The following is a 19668-nucleotide window of genomic DNA, read 5'->3' as shown; positions in this document are numbered from 1 at the left end:
CTTGGCCAATGCAAGATAGCGATAAGTGTCCGGATGCGGCAAGAATACGCTCGGCATATGACGTTCGATCGTATGCTGAGATGTACAATAGATTGATGTCGCGCGTGCACGACTGCAACTCATGCCAGAACATTTGAGTCCAGTTGACAGAGAAAAGTGGTTCGAGTGGATGTTTGGTTGTAGATCGATGCCATTGCTGCCTTGGCCGCTATCACAACAGCGTCTCGATATTTGGCAAGGCTTGCTGCGCTTTGCCTACTGTCTCTTTCCTCCTCTTCAACAGACAGTAGTCACCATATATGCGCTTAAACTTCAGCGGCACGAAAGGTAGATCAGGGATCCAGCCCAAACGACCAGCAATCCCAGTCGAAGCTGCATCCAAAAATGGCAAGCACTTAATTTTCTCCCAATGCTTCTGGTCGGCGACGAAGTTTGGTTCCAGACTTGTAGCTTGCGTGCTCGGTAGATTGACATCAACCAAGAAATCACAGTGCTTAACATCTGTGTACTTGCCTGGATCCTCACGGTTCTCGTCGTTCATGCCAGGCGGCACAAGCCAGGTTCCTGGAAACATCCCGAATCCCTGACCAGCTTCGGAAAACTCGCCTGGCAAGAGTCCCTTGAACTCGCTGCGAATGAACTTCGCGCGAACGCCGGTTGGTAGTAGATAATGTGATGGGAAGCGATACCATTCCTTGCCAAGACAAACTTGGTCTCCAGGCTTTGTGACGCCCACACGATGAAGCGGATCGTAGATGGAGAGTGGAGCAGCAAATGCTGACATTGTGCCCACAGTCCGGAAAGCTGCAATCGCTGTGGCAGCGAGGACAAATCCCACGATTCCAAGCAGACGCAGCTGAACAGGAATCTTGCTGATGAAGTCCTTCGAATCAGTAGAGCCCAGGTTGGCGAGTATAATGTGGAATGACACAGCCGCATTCAGGATCAAAGCCGGATATGCTGGGTACATGAACCTCTCCTCCTTGTGCGGCTGCAACGTAAAGATGGTCAGCCACAGATAGAATGGTGTTAAGAAGACGACGCCACGAAGGTAGCTCGCTCTCGTCGCGCCTTTAGCACGCAAAAAGTGCTGTGCAAGGAGAAGCGGCATTGAAAGTATCGCCAACACCAGCCAGAGGTGGAAGTTAAGGAAGAGGTTCCTCAAGTAAAAGTGCCATGGCTCAACTCCGTACAATTCCGGACCCTTGCTGCTAAAGACATTGTAAAGCACAATGTTCAGCGGCACCAGAACCCACTTCTTGTAGAAGAACCAGTCAATGCATAGGATCAGTCCCAGAGCAATCAGAGTCCTGATCACCCCATCGACAACTCGCCAGAACAGCTCGTTGATGCCATACAAGTCACTAAGAGACGCCAGGAGCAGTTCTTCAGCGAGAAATGGAAGTGCCATGGCTGCAGCAAACGGCCATCCAAGGCACGCGCCGATTCCAACCATCCAGATGCCTTGAGCAGTGCGCAGACCTCCTCGCCAGTCCATGAAAGCAGCGGTACCAAGCATAACGAAGTACATTGCAAAACTGCTGGGTAAGAAGGCAATGCTGGCATGATACAGTCCTGGACTGGTGAGAGTGATACCTAGGTAGTAGATGGCGATTCTCGGATTCAAGGTAGCTGCAATTTTCGAATACAGTCTCGCTTCCGAGAGCGCGCACACGGCTCCCAGCAGAAATCTCAGGAAGTAGAATTCGGCGACTTTGGGCTTCGTCCTGGATAGTAGACGGGCAAATGGAGTCAGAATGGCATGGATCCCAGTATACGCCCATGATCGGATGGCGTATTCGGGGGAGTATTCCCATGTTTGAAAGCCATTGCCGTGGTTCAGATAGTGGGTGGGCTCCCAGTAGTTGAAAACTTCATCGCAGTCTTGGATGGGGCTGTACAAAGCGGCAATGGTATGACAGGCCAGGAAGATATAGGAAGCCGTCAATGTTGACACGTAGAGCGGAGGTTGTGCATTGGTGCTGTGTTGAGGCTCAGCATTGGTTGGCGGATGTCGTTGATTACTGCTTACAGCCTTCCCGAGGGCAATTTTGTTGGACGATGCGGCGACTTGGAGGCAGTCCGGGGCCTGTTGGTGCCCTTGGGCGTTGATGCAGCCATGATGAGGCGTGTCTATGCGTGCATTAGTGGGATGGATGGGCGACGGAGGAGGCGGCGCGGGAGACGACACGCGGACGCGACTTTTGCGGTGATGTCAAAGCTTGTGCAGCTCTCTGCTTCTTTTGCGAAAACTTTCCCTCGCGAACAACACTGATCACAACACATCCTTCTCTACAGCATTCCACGTGCAGCATGTACTAGAGCATGACTGAGACTGTGGACACATTCGATCTGAAAGAGCCCGACGAAGCACGACCTCCGAAGCGAATGCGAATGGAAGCACCGCTCGACGTGACGACCGACACTCGTAACGAAATGCAGGATGAAGACGACTGGGACGATGTCTACGACTCCAACACTCCGAAGCATTCCGACGCTGCCACTTCCGCGAAGCCTGCTGACCAGCCAGGTTCGCCAGGTCCCGTTGCGGCATCTGCAAATGTGCTGCCACCAGTGACAACTGAACCACAACCAAGTGATGCTGCTTTGAAGAAAGACAGCGAGCAGCTTCCCGGTGGTGTGCCCGCTGAGGCTGTATCACGAGGTGATTACCTCGTTGCTACTCTGCCCGATCAGCCCATGCTCGAGCCGCAGGAAGAACGTGTGCTCGACGAAACCACAGACGTTGTTCGCGATGCTCCAGTACCGCAGGAAAGTGCTTCGGCAGGTACAGGAGGCCTCGTCAATGACGATCAAGAGGCGGCAGCTGGTGGGAGTTCGATACAGGCGCAAGCAAAGGCAGAAGAGGCTGCAACGGACAAGCCAGACGTGCAGATGCTCGACACAACTGGCATGCTGTCGCGCCCGGAGAAAGTCACGGATGACACCGAGTTCATGGCTGCGGCGGCGGCACAAAAAGGGAGCAAGGAGTCCGAGTGGCAGTTCGACTCGTCCGATGCAGAGTCATCATCAGACTCCGACACTTCGTCGGACGACTCTTCCGACGAAGACAGCGGCAGCGAGGACGGGTATGAGCTGCTCGATCCCGCGACCGCAGCGAAAATGCTCATGGCAGATGACGGCAACGACGACGGAGACAACAAGAAGGATGCAGCAGACAAGGACTATCAGCCGCGGACTGCGAACGAGGTCAAGGAAGAGGTAATCCCGAAACCAGACGTGACCATCACACCGGACATGAAAATAACCCTGCTTGGTAACATAAGCAACACGGTTGGCAATATGGTCCTTATCAAAGGCGTCACACCTGGCGAATATCAAGTCCTTGAGAGTGGCTCCGTCCTCTGCAACGAGAAGCGCGAGGTTGTGGGAGCTGTGGCAGAGACATTCGGTCGTGTGCAAGAACCATTGTACAGCGTCGCTTTCACCAACGCCGATGAGATCAAGGATCTCGGCCTCGAATTCGGCTCCAATGTCTACTACGTCGACAGTCACAGCACTTTTGTCTTCACGCAGCCGCTCAAGAACCTCAAAGGTACTGACGCATCGAACATCCACGACGAGGAAGTCAATGAGGATGAACAGGAATTCTCAGATGACGAGAAGGAGGCAGAATTCAAGCGACAGCAAAAGTATGCCAAGAAGGCTGGACGAGGCAAGCTCTCGCGCAGCGCCTTCGTGCAGGGCCAGCACGACTACGCTACGCCACCAGCGTCGGATGACAGGCGCTTCACCGCCGGAGCTAGCGACGTCCCATCTTCAAGCTATGGCGGCGGCTTGAGCTACGATGACGATGAGCCAGCAGACGAGTTCTATGCCCCTCTCAAGCGTCCTGACAACCTCAGTGAGCTCATGGCTGGCGGCGGTCCACCTCGTCCACAGCAGTCTTTCGATCGCGGGCGCGGTCGAGGTCGAGGTGATCGTGGCGACAGAGGTCGCGGACGCGGCGGTCGTGGCAGAGGTGGCTTCGACTCGCGCCAACAGCGAGGAGGCGGCCAGCAGGCACACAGAGGCCAACGTGGCGACGCTCACGCTCACTCCAATCGCCACAACGACAATGCGCGCGGGAACCATGCTCCCGCGCCCACATCGTACACCGCACCAGCACAACAACAATACCAAGCTCAATCACAACCGGCACAACCACAAACATACCAATTCAACGGATACCAATTCCAGTACGGAAACACACCTCAGGCCGCCCAACCGCAGCAGTATCCCAACTACTACGCCCAGCAACCCCAGCAACCTCAGCAGCCGCCAGCCGGATCATACGCCAATCCAGCATACTACGCTCAACAACAGCAACAAGCTGCCGCCTACGCCGCCTATGCCCAGCAGTACGGAGCTCAAGGCTACCCAGCTCAACAACCTCAGCAAGCACAATCTGGAGCTGCTCCACAGCAGAATCTCGACATCGGTGCCATCCTGCGGAACCTCGGACATCAACAGCCACCGCAATGAAGCTGAGCTGCACGTAGAGCCAATTACTTGTCAGCTCGTGTTCGATCATGCCGTGTACAGTACCACTTCTATTTCTCTTCCACGTTGGTTGGCTGGCTGTCTTTACAAATACGGCGATGTCCAACAGTAATAGACAATGTTGTCAGTGGCGATGGCGATGAATGTCCGTCACGACCGCACTGTAGTTTGGCTAAGCAGACAAAGGCTTGTATGCATCTTGAAAAGTAAGAACAGTGCCGAGAGTAAGTCATTCGCAAGTCTTTCTCCTCAGTCTCGATCTCTTGTTTGTTCTCCACTCTTTCCAAAGTGCTGGTTTTTGTTGGCTGGCTCTGTTGCTGTCGCTGCCATCTTTGAGACCGTGGAGCCTACAGCAACGGGTCACTGGTGGCAGCTTGCTCAACATGTGAGGCGAGAGCGTGGCATTGGAGGTGTAGATAGGTAGCTTGAATGACCTCCTTTCCACTTCGCGTGAAGCTGTCCTTTTGGCATTCGTTATATGATCGAAATAATATCTACTTCATAACTTCCATCTACTTCTCAGGTGTTGTCGTTCATTCTGCATCCTTCGGTTTTACGCCGCGCTCGTCGGGAGCATCAGCCCATCCAACAAGATCGGAGGCCGGCGTTGTCGAAAAGAGCCATTTGAGCAAATAGCATAATTCAGCAGATCGACAATATCTCTCGCAGAGGCCAATGAATCGACGCAAAAACACTCAAACATAATCGAATGATCCACAGCATGATAGACCATAAGTTCCAAAGTCATGGAGCTCGAATTGACAACCTCGTTGTCGTCCCATGACTTTCTGTGTATGCAACCCTAAGGGTCTTGGCGTACCCTTAGGACGGCGGGCGCGGAGGAGTTCTCCGTGGGAACGAAGATAGTCTAGGAAATGGAAATGACACAAGGAGTGAGAGGAACGAGGGCGGGGGCGAGAGAGAGCTTGTGCAAAGCAGACTCATCTGCTTCCGGTAGAATGAATATATACACACCACAGCCCAAAATTGGCAGGAAAACAGTGCTTCCGGGTATCATCATCGTTTGCTCCATAGCACAGCGGACAAGAGTGTAGAGAGCCGTGAGTCGGAGCCCTTGACCCTCATGCCCGCTCAGTCTTCGCCACAGAACTGCCCTGCGATTGCGTTGCCGCCGCCGAAGGAGTGTTCGTAGACCTCCTCAACTTTCCCTTCTGTCCATGCTTCTCGTCCAGGTTTATCCGCCACGTACAAACGTCCGCAAATTTGCAGCTCCGACACTTGTAGCCCGCTTCCTCGATATCTTGCACACCTTGCGCCTCTCGTTCACCTCTCCACCATGACATCTCGCTCTTGACATACTCCCCGAGCACCTCCGCATCGTAGGCAAAACTTCGTCGCCCGATGAGGGAGCCTGTCGTTGCATCACGAAACTCGGCCGTCAAGAGTGGAGAGATGCAGGAGGAGGTTGGGCTGACAGGGACTGTGAGGCGGAACTCCGCAATCATGTGAGACCAGAGGGAGGAGAGGGTGTTGTGACTGAGAATCTCGTCGAGTGGATCATAACCGGACACGTCTTGGTCTGCCGATGGCATCATCTCATCGTTCGCATCGTCCACCTCGAATCCCGCGAATGCAGATTGCGATGGTGTCGGAGAACGGGGCTGCAGCTTTGCCATGCTGGCGAGAAAATCGTCGCTGAAGTTAGCGTTTGCATCCAGCTTGTACAGATCGAAGATCCGGCTGGCCTCGACTTCGTTGGCCGCGAGATCGTTCAAGAATCGCCTGTACAGCATGAGCTGCATCTGTGTCGACTTGAGCATCTTCCCGCTTGGGACAGTTCTTGAGCCCCGTGTCTTCACATCGCTGAGGTAGATAGTTCTTGCTGGTCGCCGTTGTGCAGGTGTTCCTGACCAGGCTGCCTGGCTGTTCAATATCGTGTCCTGCTCCTGAGACCCTCGGAGGTAGTCCGTCATCGACCTTTGATCTGCGGGAAGCGTCTCTTTCTGGATCTTGCTTCCTCCATTATTCGCAGCCTCCCGCATCGCGAGCATCTCAGCCTCGAACTTTTCGTCCGGACATGCGTAAGATACGGCATCAATCTTGCCAACCACCACATCCCCATCCACGATCCCATAGACGGACAACTCACGCGTCAGGCCAGTGGCACGCAGTGCTCGCAGTCCTTGTATGATGTTCCACAAATTCACACCAAACCGGTCTTCCTTCGTCGTCGTTGACACGGGCACTTCAATCTGAGTCTCCTCCTCAATCTGCTTGTGTATCTTGCTACCCTGCTTCATGGCGGGCGTCCGCTTGATCCTCCCATACTTCGTGAGACTGTACCAATACTGTAGCTCGCACCATGCTGGCGTCACAAGGTCCGTCACTGTCAATGCCCGGTGTTTTCGAAACCTCTCGATGGGCGATCGCGTGTCGTTCGTGTCAGGCTGTTCGGTCGGACTGCACTCTCGCTTGATCGGTGTCTCGCCTACATGTTCAGCTTTGAGCCGCTGTGGTCAGCCTGTCAGTTCGGCTTCGAAGGTTCATTCCTGCTCAACATACTCGGTGATACGATGTCGCCGGACTTGCTGTATCGGACCTTCCCCGAGCCTGGACTATCCAAGCGTGCCGCTGTGATCCCGCCGAACGTATTCGCTGGCTGATCGAGGGCTTCTTGCACCAATGCAGTGGCGTGCCCCAAACTCGCGAGCAACGCTTCCACGTCGGCGCGTGGAAGACGCAGAATGTCTGACTGAAGTTCCGACTCATCGCGCTGCGGTATCACCGGCTCTTCTACATCTTCTGTATCGACTGCTGGCGGAAGCCTTGCTTGAGATGGCGTCAAAGGCTGACTGAACAACTCATCGATTGTGGCGTCGTCCAGGTCGGATCCATAGTCGCTCTCGTCCGGCGCGTGCTGCTGCGCTATCGTGTCGTCATCCACTGCTGGATCGACGACCGCGTTGGCCATGGTGGACGTCGAGTGGCGACCATGTTGCTGCACTCGAAATACTCTGGCAAAGTGTTGACGATGGTGGTGTGCCGCAAACATATTGCATCCACCCCGCGACGCGGGCGCTTCGAAGTTGTCGCGAGGTCACGAGCCAGTCATCTCGACACGACTGGTCAGCATGAGTGGAAGTTGCAGCGTTCACAAAGCATTTTCGTTTGAAGATGTTGATATGTACAAGGAGAGAATTTGGACCATGTCAAGTGATTATGTGTGGTACGTGGTGCCTTGTTGCCACCGCGCCATTGTAGGCAGCATTGCCTCCATCTGCGAGTCCCTCGACCAATGCCCTCTTCCGGCATGCATAAGTGCCAAACACGAGCACATCTCGCCAGGCAGCACATGAGGCTGGGAAAACGATAGTCCAATTCCCGCCACCATGAACATCGTCGCGGCCACGGCACATCTCGAGATGAACGTTCAGATCGTGCTACTATCCTGCACCCGCGTCTTTCTAAGCGCTCCTTCGCAGCTTGTCTCTGCGCTCAGTCCCGTATGTGAGGCGTGCTTCGTCAATCCGGACCATCGCGTGCAGAGAAATGTCAGTCTGAGGTAGACAGGCCTGACACGATTGGGGGTCTGGGTCGCAGCTCATCCATCCTCTGTAGTCACCACGGACTTTATGACTTCTTCATTTTGCTCACGCTGCCGAATGCGTGCTGAACCAAACCAAAGCCTTCAGTATTGTCTCTTCCAGAAAGCCCATGAGTGTCCCGCCCTGCACCTGTAAGAGTATTGCTGGCGTACCGGAAGTCCCCAAAGACCTTCCGTGACACGATGTCATTGCCGATTTCTTCAAGATCAGGGCCGCCCACGAGCTTCTTTTCTCCGATCGTGACGGTTCGGCAATCAGTAAGGACTCTCGGCCACGATCGCATCGTGCTGCTCATGGTTCGAGAGGTTCAAAGCATGAAGTGCCAAATGCTCTGCTGTGTCCACCTTTGTCTCGATTTCCTCACGGACTCTGCTCGATCTTCTGATTCCCACTCTTCTTCTTCCCCTTGCCTGAAACAATTCCCTGTGCCTTCTCTTTTGCCTTCAACGCCTTCTCAGCATTCCTGTTCAACCAAGATAGATACGTCTGCCATCCAATAGCAATAAACCCCGAGAAAACATTCCTATTCACCGGCCGAATAAACGTGAACGTAAAAGCCGTAATCATAGGCCAGAACTTGCAAGAATTGACCCAGCTCGTAGGCACAGTCCTCACAACCCTCTCCTTAACCTCCTGCCACCCCCCACCCGCCAAAAGCGTCTGCATCCCAAAGAAATACGTATTAAACACCGGCGTAAAAATACTCTGACTGACCAGAATCTTCACCACCAGCCCTTTCCAATGTTTATCGTAATTGAAATTTCTCCCTAACCACATGAACCATTTGTAACTCGGGATAGAGCTGATTCCGCCAATGATCATGGCGCGGAGGCCGCGGATGGGTTCGTAGCGGGAGGTGGTGAAGTAGGAGGTTTGGACGAGTTGGGAGCAGAGGTCGCCGAGGAAGTAGATTATCAGGCTGCTTTCAAGCTGCACAGTTAATGGACTTCTCGCTTGCATGGTGCTGTAGGCGCGGAAGGGGATTTTGAGGGGTGCGAGCCAGGCGTGGTAGGAGCCGGTTGTTGCTCCTGGCGGAGGTGAAGTCGTGGTATTCGTGGCATTATGACTACTGGTGTTGGACTTTTGCGAGCCGGTGCTTTCGTTTCGATGCTGTCGAGAAATATTCCGCTGGACGGTCTGGTGGAGGCGTCGCAGGGTGGACCGCCCAGCGAAGAAAGCGAATGTCATGACTCTGGCTTTGCGACGCGCATTGGAGGCTTTGTGAAGCCGGATGAGCAGTCCTGGAAGGTAGAATGCATGGTTGAGAAACTAGTTTGGAGAATGGTGTGCTTGGGCGAAGTCGGCGTTATGTTCTAGCCAGCCGAGCTTCGGGTACCTTACCAGGTCTTCGGTAGATCGTCAGCGGCCTTGTAGGGCTGAATACATCGACCAGCGGTATTTCTGCAGTACGGAGAGGCTGCACATGAGCACAACTGGACCTTGATCATGCCAGTGGTTCTGCAAATGAGAACAGAAGAATGATCCTGGTATCAGTGTACTGTGTGAACGTCAAGGCCCTGCCTCGCGGAGGAGCTGGTGTGGCGACGCGAGTCTTTGGGAGGCAAATTGCGCCCGGCGAGCGGCGATGGGGATGTCAGGTCAGAATGAGTAGGCAGCGACGAGATCAAACACGACGATGAGACATGAGAAGATGGAAGTGGAACAGCAGTGAAGTCTTTGAATGGGTTGCAATTGTTTGCATCATTGTCATTATGATACAGATGGCCATCTTGCCTGCCGTGATGCCCGTGATATCTCTGATAAAAACACCCCCATCTCAGCCCGTAGTCATCTGAGTACCCAAAACGCCATTGTGCCAATAATCAATGTAAAGCACCACTGCCCATCACACCTTTGACTGTTGGTGGAGGTCGGAGTGGTTACTCATGAGGTCGTGTCGCAAGAAGTTGAAAGGAGAAAGCATCTAAGAACGCTCGCCTCGGAGACGGCGGGCGAGCTGGATGTCCTTGCTCTGGATAGTGACACGCTTGGCGTGGATGGCGCACAGGTTGGTGTCCTCGAAGAGGGAGACGAGGTAGGCCTCGACGGACTCTTGGAGAGCGCCGATGGCAGAGCTCTGGAAGCGGAGATCGGACTTGAAGTCTTGAGCGATCTCACGAACAAGACGCTGGAATGGCAGCTTGCGGATGAGGAGCTCGGTCGACTTCTGGTAGCGACGGATCTCACGGAGAGCGACGGTACCTGAGAAAGAATGTTAGATCGTGTTGTGGATGGAAGTCGAAGTAACTCGATGCTTACCTGGCTTGTAGCGGTGAGGCTTCTTGACACCACCGGTAGATGGTGCGGACTTGCGAGCGGCCTTGGAGGCGAGCTGCTTACGTGGGGCCTTGCCACCAGTGGACTTGCCTGTGATGGTATGTTAGAGTGTTGTTCGGGTGAGAGACCATGTGTTGTTGTGACCAAGGACGCGTCGCAATGTTGTGTGCATGTCAGGTGGCGGGAAGCCGACGTGACGAGATGCGACGACAAGGTATTGCGACGGCGGCGATGATGAGCGACAACGAGGTGGAGGCGGTGACTTACGTGCTGTCTGCTTGGTACGCGCCATTGTGTGTGATGATGATGTGGATGGAAGAGTGTTGTGTGGAGGTGTTGTGGTGGTGATGTCGCTGGGTGTGTGTCGAGAAGAAAGGTGGGAGCGGAAGAGAGAATTAAGAGTCAGAGCGGCTGCCTGTGAAATCAACACTTAGACCTGCTGCTTTCTGACACTCGTAACTGTCGTTTGCGACGCGTGCGCTGATTGGCCGGATTCGCCAAAGATCAATGTTTGGGGAAAGCACGTGCCAGCTTTGTTGTGATCTTGCGCGCGTCGGCGTGATTCGCAGCCAGCCGCGTCCCGTACAAGTACCGCGCTTCCCCCACCAACTCAGACTCTTACACTCCACACCAACACACCCAGCGACTTCAAACAGCTTCACATCAATACCAACACTTCCCACACAACACTTTCTCAACAACCTCCATCAAAATGACTGGACGTGAGTACACACCCATCTCATCCACACCTCATCGTCGCCTTTACTGACTTCCATCTCAGGCGGCAAGGGTGGCAAGGGTCTCGGAAAGGGCGGTGCCAAGCGCCACCGAAAGATCTTGCGCGACAACATCCAGGGTATCACCAAGCCAGCTATCCGACGTCTCGCACGTCGTGGTGGTGTCAAGCGTATCTCTGCCAGTAAGTTCTCACTTCAACGCGACACGCGCCTCGCACCATCTGACATCTTCTCCAGTGATCTACGAAGAGACCCGTGGTGTCCTCAAGACCTTCCTCGAGGGTGTTATCCGCGACGCCGTCACATACACTGAGCACGCCAAGCGCAAGACTGTCACATCTCTCGACGTTGTCTACGCTCTCAAGCGTCAAGGCCGCACCCTTTACGGTTTCGGTGGTTAAGCGATTGGTCTTTGGTTTTCTACATTTGCATGGTTTTACGACACTCAGATATCCATCAGCATGAAGCTGCGGCGCAGAGACGGCCGGCGATGGATGGCGCGATTGGGTTGGGTTTGACAGCGAGCACTTCACGCTCAGCTTACGGGTGCTGTATCATAATGAACGGCTGGAGTTTACATGGCAAGAGTCTAGCAGTCAAAGACTCGAATGACAAATGATACCAACACTTCACAAATGCTCTTCTCTCTTCTCTCCATCCTCTCGCATGTCTCCCGCTTCGTCTCGTCTCTTCGCTTTGTTTACAGTCGCGTGTCGCAGTGGTCGATGCGCTGCAGCACGCTCATGGCGTGACGTCGGGCAAAGAATCGGCGCTATCCGCTCTCCGGGCCCACTCTCACGTGTGATGGGCCATGAAGTCGAAGATGCGCTGAAAACACGCTGTTCAAGCATCTCGGTGTGCTTCATGGTTGCTGAATGCCATCGTGTGCGTGAATACGTCGCTTCGCTGCAACGTCGGCGGAAGTTGCGCGGAAAGGCAGAGTCTCGACCCTTCTTCAGCGGGCTGCGCTCCAGATTCCAGAACCACCTCGCCCAAAGTCCAAAGTCCACCGAGAACGCGACAACAGACGACTGCATTGCCACGACATTGTGAACGTCGGCCGCCTGAGGTGCAATATGCTCAACATCATCACCCGTGTCTTGCGAGAACAGCCAAGGCCGTGCTTGCGAATGTGCAGCTCCGAGGTCGCGCTCGTTTGGGAGGCTCTGACGAGCTGGACGAACGGGGTAGGTAAAAGGCGCAGGTCTGACGCAACCTTCAGGTTGTATACATCTACGGCATTTCGCTTGCTCGTCTACCATTTGCGCTTTCCTATTGTGCATTCTCGAATATGTCTTTTGGTCCACAGCCCAAGGCGCTTTTCTTCGACGTCTTTGGGACTTGCGTAGACTGGCGGACCACTGTGACAGATGCTCTGGAAAGTGCCTGCAGCCAGGCTTTGAACAGACCTACATCTTCGATTGCGACGAGAATACGACTGAAGACTGATGGATTGGTTCGTTCTCCACTGAGCTATCGTCGACAGCTTGACATTGATTGACCTCGGCCACTTCAGACTAAGCAAGACTGGGGCAACATTGCTCAAGAATGGAGAAACTCCTACCTCAAGTTCACTCGATCGATAGCCAGTGACCCCACGATACCATACAAGACCGTTGACCAGCACCATCTAGACTCGCTGCGAGAAATTCTGGTTGCGCACGAGTTGATCCTGCCACGAGAAGGCGACGTTCCGGCTGAGCTTGTGCATGATGGATCTCTATTCGATGAGCAAGACCTCGTCAACCTCAGTCTAATGTGGCACAGGCTGGCTCCTTGGCCCGATACTGTGCAAGGTCTTCACGATCTCAACAAGAAGTTCTCGACGATTACATTGAGCAATGGGAACGTTTCTCTTCTGGAAGACATGGTCAAGCATGGCGGCATGCCTTTCACGCATATCTACTCTGCTGAGATGTTCCAATCGTACAAGCCTAGTCCGAAGGTCTATCTGTGAGTCTCTGTTGATCCGATCTTTGATCGGGGATGAATACTGACATGACCAGTGGTGCTGCGGAAAAGATGGGTCTCCAGCCGGCGGAGTGCATGATGGTCGCGGCTCATCTCGACGATCTGAATTATGCCAAGCAGAATGGATTTCGAACGCTTTACGTGGAGCGCTCGCAGGAAGAGAGACACCCTGAGCTGTTGGACGAGGGCATTCCGGATGTTTGGGTGAGGCTGAACGAGGAGGGTTTCGTAGAGGCAGCTCGGAAGCTGGGCATTGGCAGCTCGTAGGTCGTAGCAACAGTATATTATACCAATGAACCTGTGATCACGATCTTGGTCGAAGTGCATGATCCAATTCGTCTTTATCACTGATGTTGCTTTCAATTTTGGTATATGTTGTGGGTTGTCTCATGAGACTGGGTAGATCACGTACTGTGACTTCTTGTTGATCGTGAAAGTGTGAGATTTGTAGAACCAGCTAATTCCGACATCCTCAAATATCTCGTGCACAACAGAACAAACGAGCTCGAAACTTCTCACACAATACCAAAATGACCACCCGAGGAAGATATACCAGTTTCAGTGCAGGAATATCAAGTTTGACATCGTCACCGTCGCCTCCCACAATCCCATGACTTTTTGTCCACGTAACCCTAAGCATTGACCCAAAGAGTTGTAACCCTTGACCTCCATCCAACGACTGAAACATTGCTCAACCACAGCATAAACTCTACAAGTGCGAAAGTCGCACCCTCGTGCACCAAAGAATACCCTCGAATCACCACGTACTCCCTCGAGCACCCGAGAGCGTGACAGCCACGAAGCGTGAGCCAGCATCGCAGAACTGGTGCAAGAGCAAGAGCATGGACCGTAGAACGCGACGCGTCGCCAGCGAGAGGCGACACTGCAATGCCACAGCGCGTGAATCATACTGCTCGAGATGACCAACGACGTCCCGTTATTCGCTGCGCCTGCGTATACCACCAAGCGCAACGCGTCAACAGCATGAAGCTCGCCGAAGACGCAAGCCGAGGCCGGCGGCTGAGTGGACTTAAATGTCTAAGTCCTTTGCAGCGAATGCTGCGCGTGCCGATCTTGCGCCTTTGCCGCGCATCTGCGAGCCCGCCTGACTGTTCTGCAGGCAAGGGCTTTTAGGAGCAGTGGTAGGTCAAAACCATGAGCCGCCAGAGGCAGCGAGTGCGGTGAAGACATATCTCCGGACACATGGGACATGGTAGCACAGCTACGGACTTGGCCGCTGTGTATAGCTATATTGTCGAGCAGAGTGCTCGCTGAAAACTGACCTTCAATTGTCGATAAATACAGCTTCGAGACAGGCCCACGATCAGTACCAGCCAGATATTCTCGTACACCAGAAACCTCAATTCATGGCTTCAGGCCTGCCACGCGAAGGATGACCAAAGCACCGAGCCGCACTCATGGAGAGGAACTCTCAGTCAAACCCACCGATACGGCGGATATCAATGATGCTGATGTTGAGTCCCATAGCCAACGCACGTCCACCTATGCAGGTCAGGAAAGTCATCATCCCGGCAAGGAGCTCGCACAGGCAGATTTGTCGATCGACCAGCCACACGATGAGAGCGTCGACCCGATAGCCAAAGAGGACTACTCAACATTCACAGTTGGCCAGAAACGAGCCATTGTACTGGCTGGCTCCTTTGCTGGCTGGTTCAGGTATGCAGACATTTGTGTATCAGCAGCCGCACAATTGCTCACAGTGGACAGCCCAATGACTGGATCCATCTATTTCCCAGCTCTGTCACTGATAGCGAACGACTTGAATGTTTCGGACTCGCAGATCAACATCACTGTAACCACGTATCTGGTCGGTCGCTGTTCACTGTCGACTTTCCTGTCATTGACTGACCTCGAAAGCAGATCATACAAGGCCTGGCACCAATGATGATCGCCGGATTCTCAGACAGAGCCGGTAGAAGGCCAGCATATATCATCTGCTTCACAGTCTACATCATTGCCAACCTCGCGCTTGCCCTTCAGAACAGCTATGTCGCGCTGTTGGTACTGCGGATGCTTCAATCTGCAGGCAGTAGCGGCACTATCGCACTGGCGAACGGCCTCGTGGGTGACTGTATTACCTCCTCTGAGCGTGGACAGTACATCGCATGGGCATCGCTTGCAAGTATACTGGGCCCTACAGTGTCGCCACTCATAGGTGGGCTGCTTGTTCAATACCTCGATTGGCATTGGATTTTCTGGTTCCTACTGATACTCTCCGGCGCTACTTTTGTCCCTCTCTTTCTGTTCCTCCCGGAGACTTGCCGGAACATTGTCGGCGACGCGTCCGTGCCACCGCCTTGGTCAAGCTGGAACCTGACAGACAGCATTCGACACAGACATCGTGCGCAGAAGGGAATTGAAGTGGATCAAGAGAAGCTCGAAAAGCTACGCACAAACTACAAGCTTACGATTCCCAATCCAATCTCGACACTTGTTGCCATGACTGATCTGGAAACTGCACTCATCTTACTTGCCACAGGACTGGCGATGTCTCTTTACTATGCCTTGTCGACAGGCGTATCTGAGGTCTTCTCCAAAGTGTATGGCTTTGACGAGCTTCATGTCTCGCTCATTTTCGTAAGTCCGACTCTTTGTGGAAATTTTGGCGCCATATCACTCACGATCGCCCACGCAGATATCGATCGGCGGAGGGAGCATCGTCGCCGCCTTCTCCACCGGGTTCCTCGTTGACTGGAACTACCGGCGACATGCAAAGCGGCTCGACTTTCCCATCGCGAAGAACAGAGAAACAGATCTCTCGAACTTCCCAATCGAGCTCGCGCGAATGCAGATCGCGCTTCCCATTCTCATCTGCGGCGCTCTCGTCACGCTTGGATACGGCTGGATGCTCGATCACAAAGTCTCGCTAGCAGGGCCCATTGTCTTGCTGGCGCTCTTCGGTTACTGCATCACAGCTGGATTTCAAGTCTTGAACGTCCTCATGCTCGACATCTATCCTGGACAACCAGCAACAGCCACAGCAGCCAATAATGTATTTCGATGTCTACTGGGCGCCGCGGCAAGTGCTGCAATTACTCCCATGGGCAATGCGATTGGTCGCGGCTGGGCGTACACGATCCTCGCTGTGCTATTCCTGCTTTCGATACTGGGGCCGCTGGCGGCTGTAAAATACGGCATGAGGTGGAGACGGGAGAAGAAGGAGAAAGAGACAAGGATACGAAAGGCCAAGGCAGAGAAGAATAATGGCTAGATCAGGCGTACGCATATAATGCATATACATGGAGTCTCCTCGTCTCATCCCAAAACGAAAGGGCCTTAGTATTTCAGTCTGCTCGTGAACACTTTGTCATCACGATTCGATCTTCAACTGAAGGAGAGCGCGAATCGAGCCATCCCTCGATGTCGTTGTGACTCGCTCCATATTGGTAATCCATTTGCGCCCTGCGAGCATGTCTCGGTCGTCGCGGCATACCTTACGTCCATACCAGGTTTGACGCTGCAGGGTTCGCAAGACACGACTTCCTGGTCCGTGTCCGGGATGAAGCACTTCTTCCTTCCACACGCTCGTCCACTGAACCTCACCCGCTGCTTCACGTCATCCGCCATCTCCTCTCATGGCTTGTGACGAAGCCATCGCGTGTATCTGCGCGATGCACACACTGCCGAGTCCTCCACCCAGGGTCGTACGACGCAGAATGGCGCGACATCGTCTGGATGCTCAACGGCGCACAGGAATCGCGTCAAAGCATATCTCGACGACATGCGCAAAAGATACTCATGGCGATGACTGTCGCGAGCTCTGCCAGTCGCCTGGTGCCCGGTCCGATACTGTGTGCTTTTGTAAGCAGACGTGATGTCCAGAGTACCTTCTCAGAACGCAGCTCTCACTCCCCAGTAGGCAGGATGAACAGCATATCCGACATCGCGAAGTCGACGGACATTCTTACCACATGCATCGATTTCGACACCGCAGGCCCTACGGCGAAGCCATGAGCGAATGGCGTGCCGACAGGCTAAGACCTTTTCCGCCAATCTGAACGCCTCTACTGGATCCACACTAGCGAGGGAGCAACGCACCTCGCGTTCCTTTACACCGCAAAAATTGCATGCAGCAGTAGGCGACCCCCATTTTGCTTGTTTTTACGAGGGCAAGGATGTGCATAGGGCGTTGCGGGTGAAGCGGTTTGTTGCCGATCCGATTCTTCTTACTCAATCATACACCTGTGAATGATCTGTGCCACAAGTTTGTGTGTTTTGCTGTTGAGGCATTCCTAGATCTTGTCTGGCGTCATACTTACTTTCCTTTCCCGCTTGCACGAAGACACGATGGCGAAAGCTGCTTCAGATACGAGCAATATGGATATGGAGAAGCAGGATCAACGAAGCGGGCATGCGATTTCTGATGAGGCGAACATGCGATCCTGGCCGAACCCGGAAGACGATGAAATTGAACGCGCGATCGAAGAAGCAGAAGATCCGCCACATCACGACGCGAGCCCACAGGAAAAGCCAACAGGACTCACAGGAACTCTTTCACGAACGATATCGAGACGATCAGCTGCTTCATCGTGGCAAGATCCAGGACCGCCACCGGATGGCGGCCTTCAAGCTTGGATTCAGGTCGCATGCGTGCACTTTACCATCTTCTCGACATTCGGCTATATCACATCATTCGGAGTCTTTCAAACATATTACGAGAACACGCTCGGAGTCGACCCTTCTGCTATCTCATGGATTGGCAGTATACAAATCTTCCTCCTCTTCGGAATAGGCACGTTCACAGGCCGAGCGACAGACGCAGGACTCTTCCGACCAGTCTACATCACCGGAGCAGTTTTCCTCATCGTCGGCATCTTCTGTCAAGCAGAAGCGAAGACTTTCTGGCAACTATTCCTAAGCCAAGCGCTATGTATGGGCATCGCGAACGGTCTCCAATTCTGCCCCGCCATGTCTCTCATCACCACCTACTTTGCGAAAAGACGAGCTTTGGCAGTCGGTATCACAGCTATTGGATCTTGCACAGGAGGAGTCGTGTTCCCTGTCATTGTGCAGCAGCTTCTGCCCAAGATCGGATATTCATGGACTGTGCGCGTGATAGGTTTCATCATGCTTGCGACGAATATTGTTACGATTACGTTTCTTCGCACGCGTCTTCCGCCGAGGAAATCTGGACCGTTGGTTGATTGGGCGTCATTCAAGGAGTTGCCTTTTGCGCTCTATTGTATTAGCATGTTCTTCAACTTCTGGGGTGAGCTTCGATTTTAGAAAGACTTCCCAGGGTCGTTTCAAGGTTGCTAACACTTCTATCAGGCCTCTATTTCGTCTTCTTCTACATCGGCTCCTATGGTCGCAATGTCCTCGGCGTCAGCTATCAGCAATCGATCAACCTGCTCCTCACGGTGGTCTGCGTCGGATTCGTGTTCCGACTCGTACCCAATTACTTCGCCGACAAGATCGGATCTCTCAATACACTGATCCCGTTCTGCCTTCTCTGCGGCATCATGATGTTCGCATGGATTGGAATCCACTCTCTGCCGGCGCTTTACGTGTTCGCCGCGATTTACGGGTCGGGAAGTGCGGTCATTCAAGCACTTTGGCCAGCAGTCATCGGCAGTCTCAACAAAGTACCAGATCTGAAGAAAGCTGGTGTACGCATGGGAATGGGTAAGTGCAGTCACTGGAAAGCATCTCCATCCCCGTACCTTCTACTGACCAGTTTTGATAGCATTTACGGTATGGCCCTGTTCTTCCATACCCCTCGATCTCGAGACAATCTGTGTGGTGGCCAATTTCGCCACAGACATACCTACACCACACAATCTAGGTCGGAGAAATGAAAATTTGCTGACAATTACTACAGGTCGTGAGCTTTGCCTCCTTGACAGGTCCACCGTTAGCAGGCGCCCTAATCCAGCAGAATGGAGGCGACTATCTCAATGCGCAGATCTGGGGTGGTCTAAGCTTCTTCGTGGGCTGCATCGGACTCATAGCGACGAGATGGTCCATCGTAGGCTGGGATCCCAAAGGAAGGATATGAGAAGAATACAAACTCAATATCGCCGTCCTTCACATCCGACTGCTTGCTGCCGGCTTTGCTCGGTGTTCATGTGCTGTCCCTTCTACACCCCCTCTCTCTGCAAACAACGCCTTACATCCCATGCCGAATCTCCGCCACTATGAGCTGAGTAGTGTGCTCTTGTACAGGGAATGCCATGCCATGTCCTGTCAGAAACTTATGTGCGCTGTTGTCCATAAGAGTATAGCTGCATGCGATTTCGGACGACTGAGTGCGTACTCGTAGAAAATTGCCCAATACATCGTTAGCTTCGCAGCAGACTCCCTTTGCCGCGGTTAGGGACGTGCCGATTTGCCGGAGTACCAGCTCATGTGCTTTGCTTGTATTTTGTGACGATCACATACGTCCCAGATGGAGATCTAAATGATTGGGGTTGGAGGATTGCTGCTGCATGTGGGGTACGTTAGTGTCCACTGCCATTTGTTTGCATGACATGACATGAGATCTGTAAGGCGTGTGCTGGTAGAACTCTCTCTGGATGGGATAGCTTGGTGATTCTGAAGTATATTGTCGTTTGATGACGTGAAGAGGGCAATTCACTGCTGAGAGTATTCTT

At 53.3% G+C, this 19668-nt stretch overlaps 9 protein-coding genes across 10 annotated transcripts; 5 read left to right on the top strand and 4 right to left on the bottom strand.

Moving 5' to 3' along the window:
• Nucleotides 1–211: 211 nt before the first annotated feature.
• Nucleotides 212–2121, bottom strand: CKM354_001144800 (dolichyl-P-Man:Man(6)GlcNAc(2)-PP-dolichol alpha-1,2-mannosyltransferase; the record flags this gene model as incomplete). Its single annotated transcript, XM_044806938.1, has 2 exons — nt 212–1982; nt 2033–2121. The coding sequence occupies 2 exons, from the start codon at nt 2119–2121 to the stop codon at nt 212–214; spliced, it is 1860 nt and encodes a 619-aa protein (XP_044662873.1).
• A 204-nt stretch (nt 2122–2325) lies between these two features.
• CKM354_001144700 (uncharacterized protein) lies at nt 2326–4485 on the top strand (the record flags this gene model as incomplete). The annotated part of the gene is made up of 1 exon (XM_044806937.1): nt 2326–4485. One exon carries the CDS (start codon nt 2326–2328, stop codon nt 4483–4485), a length of 2160 nt encoding a protein of 719 aa, XP_044662872.1.
• Nucleotides 4486–5585: 1100 nt separating this feature from the next.
• Nucleotides 5586–7435, bottom strand: CKM354_001144600 (uncharacterized protein; the record flags this gene model as incomplete). Of its 2 annotated transcripts, none has more annotated exons than XM_044806935.1 (2): nt 5586–6964; nt 7027–7435. In XM_044806935.1, 2 exons carry the CDS (start codon nt 7433–7435, stop codon nt 5586–5588), a joined length of 1788 nt encoding a protein of 595 aa, XP_044662870.1. The 2 variants fall into 2 exon arrangements, with proteins under 2 accessions (XP_044662870.1, XP_044662871.1); XM_044806936.1 differs by having other exon boundaries at nt 5586–6952.
• A 994-nt stretch (nt 7436–8429) lies between these two features.
• On the bottom strand, nt 8430–9257 carry CKM354_001144500 (uncharacterized protein; the record flags this gene model as incomplete). The annotated part of the gene is made up of 1 exon (XM_044806934.1): nt 8430–9257. One exon carries the CDS (start codon nt 9255–9257, stop codon nt 8430–8432), a length of 828 nt encoding a protein of 275 aa, XP_044662869.1.
• Nucleotides 9258–9993: 736 nt separating this feature from the next.
• CKM354_001144400 (uncharacterized protein) lies at nt 9994–10638 on the bottom strand (the record flags this gene model as incomplete). Its single annotated transcript, XM_044806933.1, has 3 exons — nt 9994–10271; nt 10329–10436; nt 10614–10638. 3 exons carry the CDS (start codon nt 10636–10638, stop codon nt 9994–9996), a joined length of 411 nt encoding a protein of 136 aa, XP_044662868.1.
• A 420-nt stretch (nt 10639–11058) lies between these two features.
• CKM354_001144300 (uncharacterized protein) lies at nt 11059–11484 on the top strand (the record flags this gene model as incomplete). Its single annotated transcript, XM_044806932.1, has 3 exons — nt 11059–11068; nt 11128–11265; nt 11321–11484. 3 exons carry the CDS (start codon nt 11059–11061, stop codon nt 11482–11484), a joined length of 312 nt encoding a protein of 103 aa, XP_044662867.1.
• An 890-nt stretch (nt 11485–12374) lies between these two features.
• Nucleotides 12375–13321, top strand: CKM354_001144200 (uncharacterized protein; the record flags this gene model as incomplete). The annotated part of the gene is made up of 3 exons (XM_044806931.1): nt 12375–12539; nt 12600–13036; nt 13090–13321. 3 exons carry the CDS (start codon nt 12375–12377, stop codon nt 13319–13321), a joined length of 834 nt encoding a protein of 277 aa, XP_044662866.1.
• Nucleotides 13322–14447: 1126 nt separating this feature from the next.
• On the top strand, nt 14448–16286 carry CKM354_001144100 (uncharacterized protein; the record flags this gene model as incomplete). Its single annotated transcript, XM_044806930.1, has 4 exons — nt 14448–14731; nt 14783–14882; nt 14936–15652; nt 15711–16286. 4 exons carry the CDS (start codon nt 14448–14450, stop codon nt 16284–16286), a joined length of 1677 nt encoding a protein of 558 aa, XP_044662865.1.
• Nucleotides 16287–17362: 1076 nt separating this feature from the next.
• Nucleotides 17363–19073, top strand: CKM354_001144000 (uncharacterized protein; the record flags this gene model as incomplete). The annotated part of the gene is made up of 4 exons (XM_044806929.1): nt 17363–18284; nt 18347–18700; nt 18762–18814; nt 18897–19073. The coding sequence occupies 4 exons, from the start codon at nt 17363–17365 to the stop codon at nt 19071–19073; spliced, it is 1506 nt and encodes a 501-aa protein (XP_044662864.1).
• Nucleotides 19074–19668: the final 595 nt, after the last annotated feature.

Source organism: Cercospora kikuchii, assembly GCF_019650295.1.
Source record: "Cercospora kikuchii DNA, contig_00008, whole genome shotgun sequence".
NCBI lineage: Eukaryota > Fungi > Ascomycota > Dothideomycetes > Mycosphaerellales > Mycosphaerellaceae > Cercospora > Cercospora kikuchii.
The sequence above is the reverse complement of the archived record's forward strand: the minus strand, read 5'-3'. Positions and strand labels throughout refer to the sequence as shown.